The sequence below is a fragment of the Trachemys scripta genome, chromosome 7 (assembly GCF_013100865.1).
Source record: "Trachemys scripta elegans isolate TJP31775 chromosome 7, CAS_Tse_1.0, whole genome shotgun sequence".
Taxonomy (NCBI): domain Eukaryota; kingdom Metazoa; phylum Chordata; order Testudines; family Emydidae; genus Trachemys; species Trachemys scripta.
In genome coordinates this window covers 14,337,908-14,353,371 of record NC_048304.1, presented here as the reverse complement: position 1 = coordinate 14,353,371, position 15,464 = coordinate 14,337,908, and the positions used below count along the sequence as shown (strand labels likewise).

Sequence of the window (15,464 nt, the reverse complement as noted above, 5' to 3'; positions counted from 1 at the left end):
GGTCGGCTTATGAAAGGAACATACAGTTTTTGCTATTTTTACCTATCCATTTTGGGGGGATCAGCTTATAAACGAGCGGGCTAATGAACGAGTATATACGGTAATTCACGGTAGGGTACTTAAGGAACTAACTGAAGCAATCTCGGAACCATTAACAATTATCTTTGAGAACTCATGAAGGATGGATGAGATCCGAGAGAACTACAGAAAGGCACACATAGTACCTTTCTTTTAAAACGGGAACAGAAAGGACCTGAAAAATTAGACACCAACTAGCCTAACTAAGAAAGTGGAACAAATTACTAAACAATCAAATTGTAAGCAACTAGGGAAAATAGGGTAATAAGTAATAGCTAACATGGATTTGTCAAGAACAAATCATTCCAGACCAACCTAATTTTCTTCTTTGACAGGGTTACTGGTGGGGAAGGAGTAGATATAGTCTATCTTGATTTTCAGTAAGGCTTTTGACACGGTTCAACATGACATTCTCATAAGCAGGGAAATGTGATATAGATAAAATTACTATAAGGTGAGTGCACAACTGGTTGAAGGACCATACTCAAAGGGTAGTTATCAATACTTCTCTGTGAAACTGGGAGGCCACGTCTAGTGGGATCCCACAGGGCTCTGTCTAGAGGCTAGTATTATTCAATATTTTAATTAATAACTTGGATGATGGAGTGGAAAGTAGGCTTAAAAACTTGTGGCTGACACTAAATTCGGAGGGGGTCGAAAGCACTTTGGAGAAGATGATTAGAATTCAAAATGACCTTGACAAATTGGTCTGAAATCAAGATGAATCAGTAAAGTGATCACTTGTGAAGGAAAAATCACCAATATGGGGAATAACTGGCTATATGGTAATATTTCAGAAAAGGATCTGAGGATTACAGTGGATCACAAACTGAATATGTACGAACAATGTGCTGCAGCTCTGTAAAATGCCAATATCATTCTGGGGTATATTAAGAGTAGTGTCGTATGTAAGAGAAGGGAGGTAATTTTCTTCTCTACCTGGCACTGGTGAGACCTCAGGTGAAGTATTGTGACCAATTCTGGGTGCCACGCTTTAGGAAAGATGTGGACAAAAATTATAAAAGCTCTGAAAAACCTGACTTATGAGGAAAGGTTAAAAAAAAACTGGTTATGTTTAATTTTGAGAAAGAAGACTGAGAGGGACCTGATAACAGTTTTCAAATATGTTAAGTCAAAGTTCCCTCTAGCCCATGGCTCATCGAGCTGTTATAAAGAGGACTGTGATCAATTGTTCTCCACGTCCACTGAAGGTGGGACAAGAAGTAATGGGCTTAATCTGCAGCAAGACAGATTTAGGTTAAATATATTAGGAAAAACTTTCTAACTATAAGAATAATTAAATACTGGAATAGGTTACCAAGAAAGGTTGTCTAACCTGTTCTTTAAAACCTCCAGTGATGGGGATTCCACAAACTGGGATGGTCTAGGCATGGTTGGTCTGCCACAGCATGGGAGGATTGACTAGATTGTCTCCCATGATTCCTTCCAGCCCTACGTTTCTATGATTCTAGGGCTGCGTTGGGAAAATTTTCAGATGGGATTTCTCTAATCATTTAGGAGATTAGCCACCCCTTTCTTGTGGCTGAAATTATAAAATGCTCTAATGTTAACATTCATGCAATTCCAAGAACTGCTCATCTACAGAATTAGGTACATCTTTTTATAAATCCTAAAAGAGAGTAGGAGACTTGACCTGCCCTTATGAAATATATAGCATTGATTTTAATATATAGTCTTTCCTTGCCCAACAACATAGGACACTAGTGTACATGTGAGGATCCAGCTGTAAAAATGTATTATATAAATCTCTCTAACTATTGTATTAGTTGGAGTAATATATAATATGAAGGCCACTAAATTGATTACATACAGAATCAGCCAAATTCTGATTTATTCCTGACTTAGTGTTGTAACTGAGGTCAGAATCTGGCCTGTTGCCTTTATGGCATTTGATGCATGTGAAATGTATTGCATTAGTAATGGGTTTTGTGAATAAAACTTGCACTGCTCTTATGATAAACAGTTTATTATTGTTTAATATTTATATAGAGCTAAAAATGTGCATAGCACTATACAGAAATAATACATACATGATTCCTTCCCCAGAGAGTTTACATTATAAATCAGACAGTCCTAGTGATTGAAACACCAGATAAAGAAGCTGGTAAGAAGGGAAGGATGGACAAAGAATAAAATAAAGGAGAATATGGGTGATGTCTGATGCTTAAATTCTGATAATTTTAAACTAAGTGCAGTAAAATGAGAGAACAATAGAAGATGGCACACAGGAATGGGTCAGTGGTGGGGAAGTAAGGCAAAAAGAAGTGGGTGTTGAGGGATCGGAAGGAAAGTAATGACAGTTGGCACATTATTAGAGAAGTCATTCAGGGTATAGTGCGCATCACAAAAATGCATAAGTAAGAGGAGACAAAAGGAGCAAAATGCTGAAGTGAGCAGGAGATAGAACACGAGGAGTAGGAGTCAGAACTTAGTTGGAACCAAAAGTACGAACTGTGATTTACATAAATTGTTTTAAGTGAACATTGTTAAAATAACATTTTGTCCCATAAACTTCTTAAATTTTCACTGACAATTTCAAAAGTATTATTCTTTTTTTTTTAAAAGATGGGAAATATTTTACATCCCAAAAATTTATACTGGAATAAAGTATTATTATGAACTTATTTTTAAAGGCTTAGTTTCTGGGAAAGGTCAGTAATGAATTGTTCTGTTCCAGCTTACTTTCTAGTAATTTTAAGTGATAGATTAATCTGTTATAGTACTTCAGAGGGGGAAATAAGAAAAAGGATGGTGAGGGAATCAATCCATTTAATGTTACAAAATATTTTTTCTTGAAGTTAAAAGCACTCCCAGTATTTCAGAACTTAATACATTTTGCAGAAATTAAAAATTCATGTTTGTACTTGTCCTCCTTTTCTGTGTTACATATTAAATAGCAACATCTTTGTATTTGTCTAGATGTATTAGTTTTTCAAAAGCTCTTGAAAGAATAGACCTTTTCCTAATTTATTATAATTACATAGTCAGAGGCCTTTTCTTTTAAAAAAAACAAAACCAAAAAAGCTTGTGATTATGTTACTTCGATGACAAATATGCCGAAGTGAGTAAAGTTGTCCTTTTGATAGTGTATTTGTTTTTCTTTTGAAGTGTACATCTCTTTGTTGTAAGCAATGTCAAGACACAGAAATAACAACTAAGAATGAAATATTCAGGTGAGTTTTTAATTAGTTTAGACTCTTCTTTGGAAAACAATAAATGAAAATTGGGTATGTATTCATAGTTTTGCTCTTCCTACAACTCTCATTTTCTCTTTGCTTTTTATTCTTCTGAGATCGTTCTGAGCTGATCAATAAATATTCATAGGAAATTCTCTGTGTAAAACAAAATAGGTAAAATAAATTCAAAGACATCATCCAGTCCACAGACCTCTAACAAAATGGTTATTTATGATAACTTTAGAATAATAGAAGTTGGAGTTTGAAAGGCCATGTTATATTATCTAGCTCAGCACCCAGCCAGTGTAGGGTTGTACTCTTATGGTGAATTTTGGAGTATAACTTCTTCTATATCGCTGTAATATTTCGGGTCTGATTAACCCAATTCAGAAGTAATAGGGAAAAAAATCTCAGTTTTGCATAATACTTCCACATTTTAACAAGCACTGATTTCAGATTACTATATGTGATTTGAGTATCATAGATGTGCTATTAGTATGTTGTGAAGCAAGGAAGACATGTATCATTGGATATGACGTGATGTGAAACAGTCTAAAAATCATTCTAAGAGTTGTAGTAGGCAATTCATTCTTATATGTATGACCTATCCATTGTCCTCATTAATAGCTGTGTCAGGATAGTATTTCTTGAAAACAGTTACCACTGCTGGTGGCCTTGTCTCCAGCTTCACCCAGGATAACTAATATCTATCTTTCAGAGTAGCAGCCGTGTTAGTCTATATCCGCAAAAAGAACAGGAGTACTTGTGGCACCTTAGAGACTAACAAATTTATTAGAGCATAAGCTTTCGTGGACTACAGCCCACTTCTTCGGATGCATATAGAGTGGAATAAATATTGAGGAGATATATATACACACATACAGAGAGCATAAACAGGTGGGAGTTGTCTTACCAACTCTGAGAGGCCAATTAAGTAAGAGAAAAAAAAACTTTTGAAGTGATAATCAAGATAGCCCAGTACAGACTGTTTGATAAGAAGTGTGAGAATACTTACAAGGGGGGAGAGATTCAATGTTTGTAATAGCTCAGCCATTCCTGTTCTTTTTGCTAATATCTATCTGTCACCTATGATGATATGAAGGTTAGAAGATTTCTTGGCTTAACAAAGACTCTTCATAGTAATATTTTTGTTTTGTTTTGTTTTATCCGTGTGATAAGCAGCTGTAGTAATTATCTAAACGATAGAAGCTGCTGCTATGTTGTTCATTTGTGGGGTGTCTTTTTTAACTCCTTTTTTGAAATTGAGACAATAGTGTGACAATAAATGCTCATTTTTGCTGACTGCTCAATTTTAAAGGTAGAATTAAGAGGCTGAGTAGTGTTGCTATTTGTTTTCATTGTAAGTTTTTACTCAGTGGAGGCAAGTAAAAGTAAATGGCAAATTATCCTGTATTTTGTTTACACTAAGGCCATGTCTACACTTACCAGTAGATCGGCACTGCTGCGATCAATACAGCGGTGTCGATTAAGTTAATGGGAGAGCACTCTCCCGTCGACTCTGGTACTCCAGATCCCTGAGAAGAGTAAGGAAAGTCAGCGGGAGAGCGTCTCCCGTCGACACAGCACAATGTAGACACCGTGGTAAATCGACCTAAGCTACGTCAACTTCAGTTACGTTATTCACGTAACTGAAGTAGCGTTACTTAGGTAAACTTACTGCGTTAGTGTAGACTAGCCCTTAATTACATATTGCTGAGGTAAAGACCATCAGCCACTCCAAATGAGGTATTTTCCATGCCAACATTCCATCAGGCCTGCAGTTATTAACTTGTCACCTTTAAGAAACACTTAGGCCCTAATTCAGGAATGCACTTAAGCATGCGTTTATAATATTCAGGAAAGCATATAAGCACTTGCTTAAGTGCCTTTCCTGAAACAGAGCCTTAGGAAGTAGTCAGCAGGAGTTGCTCATGTTAGTAAAGATTACTAACTCTGAGTAAGGGATAATAGGATCAGACCCTACATTTATACAAAGTTTGGAAAATTATTGTGACGTTATCTCATGTAATAAAGGTGCACATACCTATTTTTATTCCAATTTTTAATACTTTAACTCAATAAATCTTGTCTACAAGCATATTAGACTTCTTTTTATGCAAAATATTTTTAAGTGTTTGGCAGTTTGCTTCCTCTATTCATTTTCTAATTAGAGTTGTTTTAATTTTATGAACACTTTTCAGCCCTGTTTTCCTTTTTGATGTATGTCTTGAGAAACTATCAAAGTACATAACTGGTTCTTATTTATCCATTGTAGTTTATCCTTGTGCGGACCTATGGCAGCATATGTGAATCCTCATGGGTATGTCCATGAGACCCTTACAGTGTACAAAGCCTGCAACTTGAATCTGAGTGGCCGACCTTCTACAGAGCACAGTTGGTTTCCTGGGTAAAACAGTATTTCTTTCTACTAATAATGTACTCCAGTATTACAAAATACAGTTCAGAAATCTTATTAGCAAATAATAGAAATTAATAATTCTGATTTAAATGCATTCTGGCCTGCAAACACTGAGAAGCAGACATTACATTATTTTCTAAACTCTTAAAAATGATCATTCAACTACTGTAAATGAAGAAAAAAGTAAATTTAGTATTCCTTCTTAATCTAAAATAAATTGGAGACGTTAGATAAAATGTATTCAGAATTCTCTTGTGCCTTTAAAGTTGTACATAGATTTTGCCATATTTTAAAAGTTGTTTTTGAATCATTCTCTTTTAATTACCCAACAAGTATCTTGATAAATAACTATATATAACAGGAAGTGTTATCATTTGTATTGTAGTAGTACCAAATGACCCCAATCAGGTATCAGGGCCTCATTGTAAAATAGACACTCTGTCCCCAAAGGGCTTCCAGTCTTTCACACAGATGGAGAAAGAACCAGCAGCTAAAGTGTCGGGTGACATTAACAATCATCTTAAAATCTGTTAGCTATGGGATCACGTCTTTCATTCTTTTTAAAAACATTTCAGTCTCCAGGATGATACTACTGTTGCTTCTTCCCTCCCTCCTCCATCCTCAATTTGAATTGTCTTCAGTATGTAATCTCCAACCCTACAACTTTCCACATAGTAAACTGTGAATGTCTCTTGTTATGACCAGAGATTATTTACTAATCTGAGGACCTTGTTTTAAACTATTTTGGTTGTTTATATTGCTTGTGGTTGGGAACTCTGTCTTTCATGGACTAAAATGTATAGATTTGTATAGATTTTATTCATATTAGAAACGTTAAGTGGTGCACACTTTAATACTGACTTCTGACTCCTCACTATCAAATATCTGATAGATCTTTGAAAAGGATTATGTGTAATTTACTTCTGTTCTCCCTCAATCTCCTCAGTTTATCTTTGAAGCTCCTTCCCTACCCTCCCTACAAGTGTAGTTGATGCAAAATGCCAAGCAGAATATTTAGCGTATTTATAATTTCAGACCATGTCATGTTACTCATCTTGTCTAAAAAAATTACAAGGAAAATTTCCTATATTAAACCATATAACTGGACTAGTAGCTTCTTAAGTAGGTTGGAGATTTTGAATACCCACCTTTTAAAATAAAATAGAAAACTTAAAATAATATATTTAGACACAATCCAGCTTCTGGAGCAGATAAGTGGGTTATTTATTTCCTAAGAGTTTCTCTGTCTGTGACATAGACAAGTTTATGGAAAACATAAATTAATTAATTCTGTAGGGATCAGTCTTGTCCTTACAAAAAAACACAAACAGAAGTTTATAATTTTAAACGGGGAATTGTACAGCATAAACAGATGAATTCTGAAAAAAACCATATTGTTTCTCTGCAGCTATCTTTGGTGATAAAAAATTTAGAGGCAAATACAGAAAACGTGATGCCTACGTGGTGGTGGTCCTATATACAATATTTTTAAAAAATCCATGAACTGTCAGCTATGCTTTAATAATAATTGAAAAATAGAAATATTACCTTATCCAGATACTTATTTAAATCTGCAGTGATATCATTCTGCTGTTTGAGGAAGTAAAATACTTATTTTTCAAAATAACAAAGGTATTTATTTCTGAATTTATTTATTTTAGAAATAATCTCTTTAGTGTGTATAGTGCACTGCTGGAACAGTAACCTAATTTTGTTAGTTTATTCCTGAACCATTTTATAAATAAACTCCTTAGCACCTGTAGCACTGCTGGAATAATAACCTAATTTTTAAGCTATTTGAGTTCTGAGCACTTTAAAAAGTGTGTACACTTCGGCAGATGAAAGATGCAAATAAATCCCATTTTTCTAACTTGAAGGAGATAGAGGGCAAGGAGGAGAACAAAATGTACAAGTGCAGGAACTGTCTCAGATCCTGCCAAGAATCAAAGGGGAAACGGAACAAATTTAGAGCAGTCAAAGTTGTTCATGGTTTCTGCGTGGACTATTTCAAAAGAAGGTTATTCCACAGAACAAGTTTTGGTAAGGTGAAGTGATATCAATTAAGATAAAATTACAGTAATGAATTCTTTTAGATAGTACACATTTGAAAGGTTGATGCCAGCTTGTACTTGTGCAACCAGCCTTGTCCTGAGCTCTCCCCTATAAAACCTCGGGATGTGACCTTTTGGGTGTGGTGCGATTTTTTGGGGGGGGAGGGGATGAAGGAGGGAGGTTCAGTCCTTTATCTGTTATTTTATTAAGCAACCACTATGATCCTTTCTTCCAACTGAAGTTTAGTTTCCCTTAAAGTGGTCTCCCATCTCTCCCACAATCATTTAAGCTTTTGGTTTGAATAGACAAGCATATTTTAGAATAATTAAAAAAAAACAAAAACAAAAAAAACTTGCACCTGTAAGGCCGTCATAATTCACATACAATTTGCCTCATTCTTTGATTTTTTGGGGTTGCTGATGGATTTAATATTCTCCTTTAAATAGATCCTTAAAACCATCCCTTATATCTTAAGTTTATTATGATAAGCATTTTGAGACTCCTGTATTGGCACACAATAATTAATCATGTTACTGAAATATATACTGAAATAAAATGCTTTTATTATTCTACTTTTTGTAGACAATGTAATAATCTTGAAGGCTGAGATTTTCAAAGAGACGTAGGGAGTTTGGTGTCCAAGTCCTATTGAAAAATCAATGAGAGTTGGGTGCCTGAATCCATTAACCCATTTGAAAATCCCAAACTAAAACTGATATTTTCTTCTTATTTAACTGTGTTCCAGTTCCATTAAAATGTTCTCATGAATGATGTGACTCCTGCCAAAACACTTTTTTTTTTTTTTTTTTTTTTTTTTTTAGGTATGCATGGACTATAGCCCAGTGCAGAATTTGTGGGAATCACATGGGGTGGAAGTTCACAGCTGCTAAAAAAGATCTCACTCCTCAAAAATTCTGGGGATTGACCCGATCTGCTCTCCTGCCTAGAATTCCAGAAGATGGCTCAGGCAACGATAGAACACCATTACTTTGCCTGTAATCTAGTAACCTGTTTTTGGAATGAATTAGCAGCCGCCAGTGTCTCTCAATTGAACGTGGTCAGTGCTGCTTCTGATGCTTGCTTAAATAAGTTTTTTTTTAAACGAAGGCAAAGAAAAAGACAAGTATCGTTACATTTTGGGTTTGGTACACAGACAAGGTACTGTTGTTTCCAGATACACTGGGAATTGAAGGTTGTGTCTTAAAATTTGACAACTGGGAAGAGAAGTACAGTGAGAGACCAGCAAATGCATCTGATTCTAGGAATGTCAGATAAATGCTGAAACAGATTACTCAAACTTGCCACCGTATAATTAAAGAAGATATTTACTGCTATTGAATTAAGGTAAAAGATATGCAAAAAAAAAGTACTATTAAACAGTATTTGAGTCATACAATTTATGTATGATGGTAAATATCAAATTTTGTTTGTGGGATATTGGCTATTAGTATACTTCAAGTATATTTTGCTGAGAAATCCTTGTTTCTAACTATATGAAATAGTCCACGTTCACACTGTTTGTTTGTTTTTCAAATGTTTGCCTAAACAAGTATCAAAGAGCGTGTCAGGTCTAAACCTCTGTACTGATTGATGTTTCATTGGTTAATGTCATCCTGGTAGCGGTGCTGTAAATGGTAGACGCCAAGCACTTACTGATATCTGCTGCTAAAGCAACTACTGTATACAATTCCTTTTTAAAGGAATCCTGTATGAATTGTTTTGTCCTTAACAGTTATTTCATATACTTAGCATGTTTGACATGTTGATTAGCAATCTAAATTATTAATATAAAATGTACAGGTTGATTCCAGTGCATAAAATATATTGTCATTTGTTTCCATAATACATTAGTAAATTTCAGTCAATAAAATTAAATAGGTTTACATTTTTTTAAACAATTTCCTTCTGAAGTGTAATTTACCTTGTATACATGCCTAAAGTTTGGTGAAGTAATCTGTGAAATACTTCACATTGGAAATTGCTCACATCTATATTTTGACTAGGGAAACGCAGGATACCTTTACTGCTTTTTATGTTTGCATATCATAAGTGAAAGGCTGTGCATTTATCATCATCCTTTCCTGATAAAGGGGGAATGTTTCTAAATAAAGCAGAAATCAAAGGCAGGTTTGTTTTTATGAGACACTGTGCTACAGAAAAGGGTGCCAAAAAGGGTGCAGCTTTTGCTGTTTTTTCAGAATGCACTTTGATGGTAGAATCTGAAGATGACAGATTTCTATTATATATATATTTTTTTTTTCCTTGTGAGGCTCTTCTGTTCACTCTTTATTTGTTCAAAGTAAATCTTAGAGATCCTGTATGTGTGATTACTTGTACTGTTAAAGGAAAATTATACTAAAATGCTTAAGATTATATTTATGAAATGCTTCATCCATCCCCACATACCATGCTTGTTTATTGTATGTAGCATTAATATGTTACTCCAGTAAAGGAATAAGGACAAATATCTTTAAGAGACAAGCAACTGACTTTACTGATAATGCCATGGTTTGTGTTGTACTGCAGCCAAAAAAAGATTTTCAAATGATACAAGACGTTATATGCTGAAAGGATATTAGAAAACTTTATTATGTTAGGTATCTAGAGAGTAATGATGGTGTAACTCAGGTTTAATTCCTTGAAGCCTTCTACCTCTGTGCTTCTATGATGTTTTTTGTTATCCCATATACATCTGTAAAATCAAATTTCACTTTATTCTGCAACATTCTTAATTTATCAGTGAGCTGTGAAAAGCAATACTAGCTTAAACATAATTCTGAACAAATAGAGAGTGAAAGATGATTCATTTTCTTAAAGCATTCTAGATTCTGTTTGTTTTTTTAGAATCAGCTTTCAAAAGAATTAAATGTTAAGCACTAGTGTGAAAAGAGCAAGAGTCTGTGAATTATCTGTACTATACTCATTGAAATCATATTAATTTTTTTCTAACTTAGTTTGATTTTTTTTTCCCCCAAAGATACTAAGCACCTGAAGTTCCTATTGACATTACTGAGCTTTGTGGATGCCTAGCACTTTTGAAAATCATGTCATTCACTGTTAACATTCACTGAATTGTGGTGAGTGATTTTTTCAAAAAGGATGTCGTCTTCGGCTATCATCAAACCTAATAGTGTGCTTTTATTTTTGGCTAGGTCTGTATCAGATTGCCTCAACTAAAAAGATGAGACAATATTTTAGCATGAAATAGGCATATTTTTGGTATTGTGCATATATAAAAATGTAAAACTATTATAATCGAGAGAGATCTCTAAGAAGTTAATTTAGCAGTATCTTAATGTTGTTGTTTTTCACTCTGCCTAAACTTCTGTGTAATGTTTGCCATTACAAAGTTCATGACATTTTCTAAGTTAAAAACATGTGTGATTCAGGTTAATTGCAAAGAACATAAACTCTGTTGTGGGACACCTAGCCATTAAAAAACTACAACTGTAGGGATCGTTAATATGTACAGTATGTATTTTATAGCATAGATGTAGAATTGTAAAAGGTTCTGTACATTAGTTTAAATTTTCTATGTTTAGAAAAATGGGGTTTCTTTCTGGGGAAAAACTACTACAGTGTTAGGATTGTCAGCTGTTATCAGTAAATTATTCAAATACAGAGATTACATACTTCTGAGAGCCAAGTACTAAACAAATCAGTAAACATCATGAAAACAGTTGTTTCAGCTTCATTCAGTTGCTTCTTTTAAAGTCATTATTGCAGTAGCACTAAGACACCTCATTGATCTGACAGTGCATTTCACTAACAAATATCAAGATTTCAAAATTTCTGTTCAATTTTGATGCATAAACAGAACCATAATAAAATGTTTTCTGTTGCATGTAGCTATTTTTGTTCTAAAGTGTTTGAGTTCTATATCATTTATTTTATTTTATAATAATGCTATTTTTGTACATGAAACATTTTGTTCATCCACCTGTTTTTCATCTGACTCTGTTAAAATTTCTTTGTAAGGTTGCAGGTAGGGTAACACGCTCTGCTTTAACTGTTCCTTTGTCTGCCTTTTTAAACAAGTTTTCGGAAAATCTCATTGCTTGCGAACAGTTGCAAAAAATAAAACTCTTTCAAATATATTTCAAAACAAATGCCTAGGATCATGTTTTTGGGTGGTGCTTGGGTGGGGAAGGAAAGATAGCATTCAGTTTTGTATTTATTATTTAGATTGTGTTGGCATCCAAAATACAGAGGACCCTGTTTCCAGTTCAAAGAGCGTGCAGACTGAAAAGGCAAAGAAGGACAAAAGGTGTAAGATAGTCATACAATATATAAGCAAAATGGTACACATGTGGCTCAGTAGTTTTACTGGTTTTATTTTTGTTTGTTTTTGAGGGGGGGGGATTAAATGAAACACTAAAGTCCCTCCTCCCTTACTCCCTTCCCCTCCTCCATCAGCCCTTTTAGGGTGACCACCCATCCTGAATTGGATGGGACAGTTCCGAAATGCAGAGTTCAAATCCCGGTCCCAGGCTGAATGACTCCAGGACAGCATTTGGCCCGGATTCCCTCCAGTACCTGCCTGAGGCTCAGGGGCAGCACCAGTCCTCTTTCCGGCGGCCTTAGCCCCCCTTGCCATGAGGCCCTGCCTTTGCTCCTCTCCTCCCCCCACCCCCGCCAAGGGTGTCCCACTTTTGCCTTTTGAAAAGATGGTCTCCTTAACCCTTTGCTTCCACCCACCCAAGTAGTCCCTAGCTTCAATTCCAATTTTTGTTTTCCTCTCTTCTAGCATTCCACCATTTATCTCCATTTAAAGGAGTAAATCTTTCATTAACAGAGAGTTTAGATAAATAAGTAGATAACTTAGGCAGCTAATTTTTGAAAGGCATCATGGAAGAAGTGAGTTTTGAGGAAAGGGTAGCTATGGCCTTCGCAGATAAGTTCAAGAAAAGTGCCATCTACAGGGAGCTGTGTGGAAAAAGGATCAGAGACAAATATTGGAGAGGCAGACAAATGGTATGTTAAGCCTGGCAGAATTAGCAGAGAGGAGGAGAATGAGGACATGATAAGGCCAGGGAAGATGAGGCAAAATTATGTAGGGCAGCGGTTCTCAAACTGTGGGTCGCGACCCCATTTAATGGGGTCATCAGGGCTGGCTTAGATGTAATGGGGCCAAAGCCCGAGCCCCACTGCCCAGGGCCGAAGCTGAAGCGTGAGCCCAACTCTTCCGGGGCCAAAGACTAAACCCAACAGCTTCAGTCCTGGACATCAGGGCTCAGGTTACAGCCCCCTGCCTTGGGTTTCGGCTTTGTTCCCCCACCACCACCCCGCCCCCAGCACACCAGGAGGGGGTCACAGTGCAATGAAGTTTGAGAAATCCTGATGAAGGGCCTTAAAAGCTGTTACAAGCATCTTGAATGTCTAAGATAAGCAGAGGGACCAACTGGCTCCAGGATGGGGGGAAATATAAAAATGATGTCAAGCCACCATCGCTCCAGCTCTTGCTCAAGTCCTGCATCAAGTGCATTTGAGCCAGAGCAAAGACTCGGCTTAGATATGAACCCAACAATATGGTCTCAAATGTGTGCTATCACATGAACCAGGAGCATTTGAACGTTGTCTAATCTGAGCTTTTTCACCGCTAATGTGTATCCTCTGGGCTAGGTGACCTAAAGAAATAGAGTAACTTGGTTTTGCTGTTGATGTTTTTGTTCCAAAGTACAGGCCAGGAACTAGTTTTCTGTTAGAAAGCATCCCCAGTTCTGCCCCCAGCTCCACCTTCAGCCCACCTACTGCCAACTGTGCAGTAATGAAGGGGGGCGGGAGACAGGAACAGTTTGGGCTCCACTGGGCTAAGGGCTTAAGTCACTTGAAAATGGCTCTTAGGAGTGTATCTCGCTTAGGCACTTTTGAAAATTTTATCCCAAGACTTGATGTAAAGTGGGAAGAGTTTTCTCCAGTTACCTGGCAAGAATTGTAATGGAGGGTGGTTAGTATGGCAACTCCCATCTTTTCGTGTACTGTTATATATATATCTCTCTCTTCCTACTGTATTTTCCACTCCATGCATCTGATGAAGTGGGTTTTAGCCCATGAAAGCTTATGCCCAAATAAATTGTAGTCTATAAGGTGCCACAAGTACTCCTCATTGTTTTTGCTGATACAGACTAACACAGCTACCAATCTGAAACCTGCTAAATACCAGCAAGTATGAAATGTAAATCTTGTCCAATTCCTGTTTGTTAATGTTTTCACAAATGCTAGTGTATGACTACATTTCCGCATAGGCTTTTCAGGTCATACTTTGAATGTAAACTGAAAGTGTTTGCAATTTTTTGTATATTCCAGCAGTTTATAATCACATGGCTGAAAAGCTATTCCGTGCTACATATTATATACATTTTTAACTTCTCCACTCCCCCACAAGATCTAGCATGCAAGAAAAACTGGGCATGCATTTGATTGGCTTACCAGATGCTTGACTCAGTACAAATTTAAGATGTCTGCCCTTCTATCTTGGGAGATCAACGTTTTTCAACATTGTGTAAATCCGCTAGGGGCTAGTGACAAATGCATAGCTATTGGGCATGGGTTCATAGATTCTGCATAGAAAGGTAAGCCTGTGCCATATGAAGAGGACAGATCCCAAGCTGTATGTGATTTTAGGTAGAGTTGTCTAAAGATATTACGACTAAATGAGGCTGTACAACTTGTACTTAAGGTTATATGCAGGTAGTGGAGCATGTTGAATTGAATTTCAGACTTTCAAAGAGCTATTGTGTTATGAAGAAATTACCTAAACTGTCAAGACTTTAAATCCTTGTCCTTTTACACACATTGATAATGAAGGGCACTGATAGCTCCTTTAGCACTAACATTCTGTTAAAGCAACAATCTTTACTATCCCATTGGAATTTGAAGAGGATTGGGGGCAGGGGAGGGAAGAATTATTAGACTATAACCAGTCATGCTTCACAGTATTCTATAGGATTTGCTGATTTATTGAAGCTCATAAGAAAGGTCAACCACCTGAATACAATCGGTGATAAAATACTAGATAAGGATAAAGATATTATCACAGGCTTTATTTAATCCATAGAGAAATTAAAAAGGGTCTGGAACGGCAGCATGTTATATGACTTATTTAATCTTTGTGTGACTTTTTAAAAATAAATATATGACTTTTAGAGGACTTAGAGGACAAACTGATTGAAAAGCTTCATCTATGTCTGAATATGGTAGCACTTGTCTATAAAGGGCTGCAATCTGTATTTAATTCTCTGTGCACATTTTCCTCACCTACTAGTAATTCCATTTGTAATATATAGGAACAAAAAGGTTAGTATTGTCATAAAAACTATCATCTGAGACTATGAGAGTCCCACAGAAGTTAATGAGCCTTCATGTCTATACCAGATGGGCAAGTAAAATAAGGATAATGCTCTGCCTTCACATTCAGCCAAATGGATCCCAATGCACAAACATTGATTGTGCAAGCTACCGAGGAATCACTCTTACTCCAAAAAGTACAACATTGTATAAGGTGAAGCAAAACAAATTCTAATAGAGCACAGCAGGACTTCACAAAAGTTGAGGAAGTAAAGAATAATTTACAGAAATTAAAGCACAGGGGAGGTTTGAATACTCAGTGATGTAGTGTTTATTCAGGTGTAGACCTCTGTCTGCTTTTAAAACATGGCTAAAGTATCATCATTTCCTTTCTGATGGATGGGGAAACGAGACGTGACTTATACAAGGTA

At 36.1% G+C, this 15,464-nt stretch overlaps 1 protein-coding gene across 2 annotated transcripts in view; it reads left to right on the top strand.

Annotated features, from left to right (window-relative positions):
* The window catches only part of CRBN (cereblon), a 47,618-nt gene extending 35,767 nt beyond the window's left edge, over positions 1-11,851 (top strand). For both annotated transcript variants that reach the window (XM_034776094.1, XM_034776096.1), the window contains exons 9-11: positions 3,208-3,272; positions 5,551-5,682; positions 8,568-11,851. In XM_034776094.1, coding sequence (XP_034631985.1) covers positions 3,208-3,272; positions 5,551-5,682; positions 8,568-8,745 — 375 coding nt within the window. In that variant the 3' untranslated portion in view covers positions 8,746-11,851. The remainder of the gene's footprint in view (positions 1-3,207; positions 3,273-5,550; positions 5,683-8,567) is intronic.
* Positions 11,852-15,464: the final 3,613 nt, after the last annotated feature.